We start from the raw sequence: 8148 nt of genomic DNA, 5'->3' as shown, positions 1-8148 counted from the left end.
GTACTGCTGGACCAGAACAAAGATAAATCTGGTCCTACACTCTGTCCCCGTCAATGGCTAGCTAAATGTTTCCAGAGAGCCCACTAGCTTAGCATGGGCACAGCATAAGCACTTTCCTGCTGTTTACCTCTTTAGCAACTAGTACTGAAGCAGATGGACTCTGAATACAGAAAACTCCATTTAGCTACCATGGCTACCCTCCATCAATAGACCTGTCCTCTGTGATTTTTTAAAATCACCTTATATGAACAGCACTGACTTGCATTTGCAGTTGCCATCAACAAAAAGAGCCACATTCACTTCCATCGTTGGCATGAGGCCTGCACTTCAAGGAGGCTCAGTTTACCCATTCCTACAGTGGAAGCCATGAGCCTTCCCCACTGAACAGAAACATGGGGCAAGTGCCACATTGGGGAAATGTGCTTGGAACAGCCACAGATGGCACGTCAAAGATCTTGAGCCACTGAATATCACTGCCTTAAAGATATCTGTACATTCAGAAAACAAGAGTCCGGCGCAATTGAATTAAACCATGAAAGAACTGGGTGGAGCGTTGCCGCTCGGACATCACATGTGAGAGATGGAATTTGCCCCTACGAGTCCAAGGCCACCACCCCGGGGCTCAGGGAGGCAAGGGAACGTTTGGCCCCACCCCTCCCCCCACGCAGGCGTCGCAGCTACCGCCGAGAGCAGCAGCAGCGGCCATAACTTTTTAAAGAGCCCCCCCGAGACCTGGGGGAGCCAGAATGACCTCTCGCTGTGTGTGATGTCCCAGCGGCAATATATCCACACACGAGAGGTGGAATTTGCCCCAACGAGTCCAAGGCCACCACCCCAGAGCTCAGGGAGGCAAGGGAACGTTTTGCCCCGCCCCCCCGCGCAGGCATTGCAGCTGCTGCAGAGATCAGCGGTGGCAGCCATACCTGAGAGCTGGGGGAGCCAGAATGACCTCTCGGGTGTGATGTCCGAGTGGCATCACACGGGAGAGGTGGAATTTGCCCCTATGAGTCCAAGGCCACCACCCTGGGGCTCAAGGAGGTAGGAGAACATTTCGCCCCCGTCGCATCTGCCGCCGAAAACGGTGGCGGCGGCCAAAAGTTTTTAAAGAGCTCCTAAGGAGAGCTGGGGGAGCCAGAATGACCTCTCGCGGGAGAGGTGAAATTTGCCCCTATGAGTCCAAGGCCACCACCCCGGGCTCAGGGAGGCGGGGAACTTTGCCCCATCCCAACTGATGGCTGGTGAGAGCAGGGGGCGGGGCTTATGTGCCCACCGCCTGGGCTCCTGACTGGCGGAGCAGTGCTCTTATGCGCTCTGGCAGGAACTGAGGCCTGCATAAGAGTACATAACACAGGACATATACAACACGTTGCAGAAAACCGGTTGCCTATGCAATTTTATTGGAAGTCCCACAGGGGCTACTTATTTTTAACCAAGTAAATATGGGCAGGGCAGTCATCCTTAACAAGCAGAAGAGTGGGATTCTGCAAACAACGGGGAAGAGCTCAGTGCAACAACTTCAGTTTAAATATTCTAGAGTCCAAGACTTTCATCCTGAGCATTACTCAAACTCTAGCCCCTCCTGTAAATTTGGGATCTCTTGGGACAGGGAGCGGCTGCGCTGTTACGTCAGATGCCGACGGCTCCACCCTGGAGCGTGGCTGGCTATAGCGGAAAGTAGTCAGGGGCGTGGCCAGAGGCAAAGGGTAGGGAAATCCGAGCTCAGGGTGTGGCGAGCAAGCACAGCCTCGGGAGTTTCCCTCGGTGGTCTTTCTCTCCGCTCGTAGTAAGAACCGGCGAGCTGCTTTTCTGTGCTTGGGCGTCACTCTCCGCTTCGTTAGCTCGGTGAGTGCCTGGGGGGAAAAAGGGCGAAGGGGCATCAGACGGCGGACGGGGCTGGTCAAAGTCGGGGACTGGGGGCGGGAAAGGCTCGGATCGTATGGCGGAGCAAAGGCCAGTATAGGATGCTAAACGCCTACTAGGTATTTAATGCACTGTTGCCCTGGTGGCTCTGGTCTGTCGCTCTGGCACTGCTGGGGGTAAGTGGAGGTGAAGCGAGCCAGCCACTGCGGCAGGTTGCTGGATTTGGGGTGTTGGCCCAGGACTTTCGCCCCAAATCGGAGTTTCCCAAAAGGGGGGGGGGGAGATTATTGTTATTGTCAAGCTTATCGGCTTTGAAACGTGACTTATCCTGACGCCGAAACTGTGCCGATAATTTTATTTTAAATTTGCACCGAATTGAACTCTCCTTCAGTAGGTTTTTCTTGTTACGGTTTCTTGCAGCTTCTTGCCTAATCGACCTCCCTGCAGCCATGGCGAAGGTGAGTCAGACCTGGGGCGCGCGCGCTCTCGCTTTCTCTCTCTCTCTCTCTCAAGGGAGGGGCAGGGCAAAATAGTGGCCTTTTAATTCCGTTAGCGCCATTTTGCAGGAGATCAATGTATGACACTGTAATCCCGTCCTCCTTCTAAATAAATTACGTCTTCCGCCGCAGTTTTCCCTTTCCCGGCAACCCTGTGCTAGATAGTGTTTCGGTTAAGTTGCTCGAAAGGCAGTCGAGTCCGACTCTAGGGTTGCGGTGCTCATCTCCGTTTCATAGCCGAAGAGCCAGCGCTGTCTGAAGACGTTTCCGTGGTCATGTGGCCGGCATGACTAAACACCAAGGCGCACGGAACACTCCGTCATGCGGCAACTCTGGTCTTGAACTGCTGAATTACTGACCTTCCACAGCCTGCAGTTCAGTGTCTTAACCACTTGAGCCACCGCAGCTCCTGCGTTTAAGTTAGGTTTGCTTTAAAACAGCATGTGGTGGGTGGGTGGGTTATGGTATATACCTTGTTCATATCATGACCCAGTGCTGTAACTTTGGCCATTTTCCATTCATTTCCCTGCCCCAGATGTTCTGAAGAGGGGAGACTGGCTACTGGTGTCACTGTATTAGATAGCAGAAACACAACTTGAGAGTTAATGTGGGTGGATTTTTACTTGCACTCTTTTTTCCTGGCTCAGAAACTTCATCCAAATGCTTTAAAAGTTCTTAAATCAACCTCTCTGTGAACTCATTGTAGTCATGTGAAGGCCACGTCAACTCTCCCCCCCCTTCATTTTCCACCCGTTAAGCCAAGTTTCCTGCACAGCAAATTTATACTGTGAGTGGGTGAATGTAGCGGCTGCTAGAGAAGAGCTAAAATGGGGGAAAATTAACTTAGTTCTGTTCTCTCCCCCCCCAGTATTTATTCTTCGTGGGTGTGGCTTCTTTAGCCTCACATCGTTTTTCTTTTTTTGTGGATAATATTTTTGAGTTAGTTCTTTATGAAATTGAAAATGTATTTGTTCTGAACATTTGAGTATTACAGTAACTTTATGTACCTTTCTTTTTGGTATTTGTCAGAATAACAAATGATAAACAGAATACAGGATATGATTGGGAGGAGTGTGTAGATTGTGATTAGAATAGATGGGTCTGTACACCCAAAATAAGTTTTTCCTTTTATAAGCTAGTTCTTAATTAAATTACTATATTACATATTGAATTACTATATTACATAGTTTCTAAAGTTCCAGTTCATGGAAAAGTTGATGCACCCTGTCCCTTTCCAGATGATAATACTTTGGCTATAGTTACTCTTATAGTTTATAATTGCACAGAGGGAGTACTTTTGCTACACTTTGGGTGTGAGGGGAGAAGCATAGCTTCTCTTGTTTTATCCCCATGGTATGGTTTGAATGCTGGGAGATTATGCCATCTCCCCCAAACCTCCACATCTGTTGAGGGAAAACATCTAGAGGCTACTCAAGAAATGAATAACAACTATGCATTGGTGGAATAAAATAAACATGGATTAATCTGAGAAAGTGTCAGATCTTATTTCCCATTCCTATACAGAGCTTTGGTGTAGCAATACAGAAATTGTCTTGCCTGATATGGATACAGCAGTATTATGTACTTGGCAAGTTCATTTAAACATTTACAGCTGATTGTGTGAACTTCCTCTACTGGAAGTTATTGAATTGGGTCCAGGGATGCAAAAGCAGAACTCTGCTCATTGAATGGATCTTTCCTGCCTTCCCCTATATTCTGCAGCCACCTGAGAAGCTGCCTTCTCCCAGGGAGTAAAAAATACATGAAGAGTTCTAAAGAAAAGTTGTGGCAGCGGTGGCCAAGGGATGCCTTTCATGATCTTTGGCTGGTGAGCCAGCTGCAGAACCTCAGCAGGAAAGATCTTGCCACTATGGTGCATGCCCTGGTAACATCTAGGTTAGTTTGCTGCATTATAGTGTACATCATGTTTGAGGTTAACGAGGGTAGTAACAGTTGAGCAAAATTTCAATTTTTCTGAAGGATGCAAAGGTCAATGAAAATCTGTAGAGGATAGGTTCAATAGAGCTGAAAAATGGAGCTAGGGACAGGCAAGGGTGGTGGTGTTCTCTGTAAACCTGATGGAAGACCCTGGGTTGCAGAAAAATTTGAAATCCCAGACAAAAACCCCAAACACCCAGGGTTAAAATTCTCCAAAATAACAAACAATGCCTGTAGCTTTAAGAAAATCATGCTCACTGAATTGTCAGTGGTTTTGGGGGTTGCTAAGCAACCACACCACTACTGCTAAACCATGGTTTCTGTAAAGCAAAGTTCAACTTAGAGGCTAAAACAGCCCTGGAGAAGGTCCTGCCCCAACCACACTGTCTGTTGGTGGAGGAGGACGTACTGGGGGCAGGGCTAGTTGGTGACTACCAGGAACTCGCTGCACGCACAGTTCAGCCCAGTCTGGTGGGAGTAGCCACTGTGCCTTGTGGGCTCATTCCAACAGTGGCTGGGAAATGCCCTAGCTGCCATGCAACTCAGCTAGTGGATGGGAAGAAGAGGTGGAAGTAGAGAGAAGGAAAAAGGCAGGGGCGTCTGCCAAAGAAGGGAAAGTGGATATAGTGGGGGAGGGGAAAATGAGATCACCCCCATAAGTACTTGCAGGTCTCCCACTAGTCATGCATTCCATGTTGCTAAAGTAAGATTGGATTTGATACCTAGTATTTTACCACAGTAAAAAGGTGGAAAAAACAGTTTTTGTCACGACTTCATAAGTTCTGAAAATCTTACTAGATTTTGTTCTTTGACATTCTGCTTTGAACAGACAACAGCCCCACAAACAAAATAGACATGAAACACCTCCCAATCTTTTTATACTGAAAAGAAATGATAGAGCAGTGGAATGCAGGACGACTTAACCGTCCCCTTTTATTTATTTACTCACTCAAAATTGCTTTTCCTTCAGGTATTGTATCCTTATTTTTCCCCTGGAGATGGGAAAACATCTGTCTGTCTTAATCTCCTTTGTTTTTCTGTTGACTGTTTCACTCTTCAAGGCTGCCTTCCTCTCGGTTTGTTCTCCATTCAAGTCACACTCCTTGCAAGGAGGTTTTTGAAGTATGAGCATTCACACATCTTTTTTACAGTATGTAGTTTGATCCTGTTTCAGGGATTCAGAGCAGCATTTCAGAAGATAAAATAAGAAGGGGAGATGATAGCAAGCAAGATGTGACAGCAAATTAAGTAGTACAGTTTTGAGTCTCCACTGGGGGAAAAGGTGGAGTATAAATGAAGTAAATAAGTAAAACATCAGTTTTATGGCAGATAACCCAGGATGACATGTTATAGAAGTTATTGACACTTGTATTCTCTTCACAATGCAATCCTATGCAGTTTTACTCAGAAGTAAGTCTCACTGTATTCAGTGGGGCTTGCTCACAAATAAGTATGAACAGGATTGCACAACTAGTTTTTTTCCACTGAAGAAATACCTGCCTGGTTTGAACAATAGCTGCAGTGTTCTGGCAGTCAACCTGAGGTTTAGGGCAGCCTCCAAATTACCGGCTTCCTCTGTAATTGGAGAAGGTATCTCGATCTGGCTTGCCTTTCCTAACAAGACCGTTTCTATAGCAGCGCTGGCAGATACTGAAGCACATGGCATGGTATGCAAGTGGCCTAGTTGTAGTTCTTTTTCCCTTTGGCGTAATTAGTGGCTTTACATTGTTCAGTTCTGACAGCCAACCTAGATTATGAAATCTGGGCCAGGCTGGCAGGGTTTTGCTAAGGAAGTAGCTTTATCATGACTACCTAGATCCTGCTGTTGTAAAAACCTCTGCTTGTTAAATGGATACTCAGTTCCACCATTTTTCTCTCACAGTTTGTTTAAGCAAAATTAAGCATGTATATGGTTGGAAGGTCAGTGCTTCAGTAATCCAGGAAGTTGAATCAGGAATTTTTAAAATGTGTAACAATTTGTTGCAAAACTCTTCACATAGGATTCAGTTACAACATGCTTTTCTCTTGTGTGATTAAAAAAAAAATCTGTTGGGTTCAGCTATGTTATGTCTTGTGCGAGGAGCTAGGATTTCATTTCACATAAGACCTGTGTAACTCTTGCCAACTAGGTAAGAAATGTTTTGCAAGCAACCACCAATTTTACTACTTAATATTAAGAACTGCGGCTTTAGTCATATATAAATAAATAAAATTTAGGATCAAATGAAAATGAGGCTAGAAAGGTAATTGGGCGCATAGTGTATATTTAAAAAGTGACACTGTGGTTTACTATATCTTAGTCTAGTAGTTGAAGTTAAGACAAATCATAAAAGTTAGTTTTAATCTTGTACATTACCATGGCAAGATCAGAAAGGATTTTTAAAACATTGTTTATGTATTTATATGCTACTTTTGTTCCCAGTGGGAGCCCAAGACAGCTTACATTGTTCTGTCCTCCTTCGTTTTATCCTCTCAACAACAATCCTGTGAGGTAGGTTAGGCTGAGAGAGACTGACTTTCCCCAGATCATCCAGTGAGCTTCCATGGCAGAGCAGAAATTGGAACCTGCGTCTTCTAGTTCCTAGTGCCATTTACTCCTAGAAAGATGGTTCTGCACCTTGTGGTAGAGGTCTGCAGAAGAAGGGAGATGCTGAATCTGATGATGTCCTTCCCCTTGCATAAGCATGAAATCCTCTGCTCCTGACTGTGAGTACTAGATTTTAGAAAAACACATCACATTGCAGTCCTAAAGAAAGTTACAGCCTTCGCAGTCCATTGAAGCCAGTCGGGTTAGAAAGATGTACCTGTGGTTAGGATGGCACTGTGAATCACTGTTGTGCCTCACTCCCAAGCATGTGGCTGCTTTAAAAAGAACCAGAGAGGTGAGAACCAGAGCTTTCGGAACAGCTTAGGCTGAGTGAGGAAGTTTTACCCACCTCTCCTGCCAGCCAGTGTAATGTAGTGGGCTAGAGTGTAGGAGTAGGAGCTGAAAGACCCAGGTTCAAGTCCCCACTCTGCCATGAAAGTTTGCTGGGTGATCTTGGGCCAGTCATACACTCACAGGGTTGTCATGAGAATAAAATGGAGGAGAGGAGAACAATGTTGTAACCCACTTTGAGTCACTGTTGGGAAGAGGAGGAGGAGATTGGATTTATACCCCGCCCTTCACTTGGAGTCTCAGAGCGGCTTACAAACTCCTTTCCCTTCCCTTCCCCACAACAGACACCCTGTGAGGTGGGTGGGGCTGAGAGAACTCTGACACAAACTGCTCTTTTTTTCAAGGACAGCTGTGCCAGAGCTTGTGACTGACCCAAGGTCACATCAGCAGGTGCAAGTGGAGGAGTGGGGAATCAAACCCGGTTCTCCCAGATTAGAGTCCACGCACTTAACCACTACACCAAACTGGCTCTAAACTGGGATATAAAAGAAGCAACATAAATAAAATTAAAAATATCTGGGAAGAGCAGTAGTAGTAACAGAGAAGGCTTGGGGAGAGATCTAGAATAGATATAGAATGAAGGCAAACATTTTAATCATCTGCTCCCCATTTCCAGTGCATCAGCCATGTGGGAATGCCGTGGCTCCAGCATGGACAAGGGGTTTCTTCTCTGCCAAAACCAGACTCTACCATTCTTTCAGTTCTGCCAGTTGCTTCAGTGATGATGAATTTGAAACTGGCTGAATAAGAGTCTAAATGAAATAAGTAAAAAGACTGCTATGAAATCCACTCACTGTAGAACTGCATGGGCTCTTGTGTGTTTGTGAAATGACCATAGCAGGTATTTTTATGTTGCTCACAGTTCCTTGGATCATATATATGGTGCATTAGAGTAAGTGCTAGATAATAAAGATA

General features: G+C 45.8%; 1 protein-coding gene across 1 annotated transcript in view; it reads left to right on the top strand.

Moving 5' to 3' along the window:
* Positions 1-1700: 1700 nt before the first annotated feature.
* Positions 1701-8148, top strand: part of ANXA5 (annexin A5) — a 31150-nt gene continuing 24702 nt past the window's right edge. The window contains exons 1-2 of the mRNA XM_015417092.1: positions 1701-1842; positions 2281-2318. Of these exons, the coding sequence (XP_015272578.1) occupies positions 2310-2318 (9 nt within the window). The 5' untranslated portion in view covers positions 1701-1842; positions 2281-2309. The remainder of the gene's footprint in view (positions 1843-2280; positions 2319-8148) is intronic.

This window comes from Gekko japonicus, unplaced genomic scaffold (assembly GCF_001447785.1).
Source record: "Gekko japonicus isolate JY-2015 unplaced genomic scaffold, Gekko_japonicus_V1.1 scaffold814, whole genome shotgun sequence".
Classification (NCBI taxonomy): domain Eukaryota; kingdom Metazoa; phylum Chordata; class Lepidosauria; order Squamata; family Gekkonidae; genus Gekko; species Gekko japonicus.
This window is presented reverse-complemented; position numbering and strand designations above follow the sequence as displayed.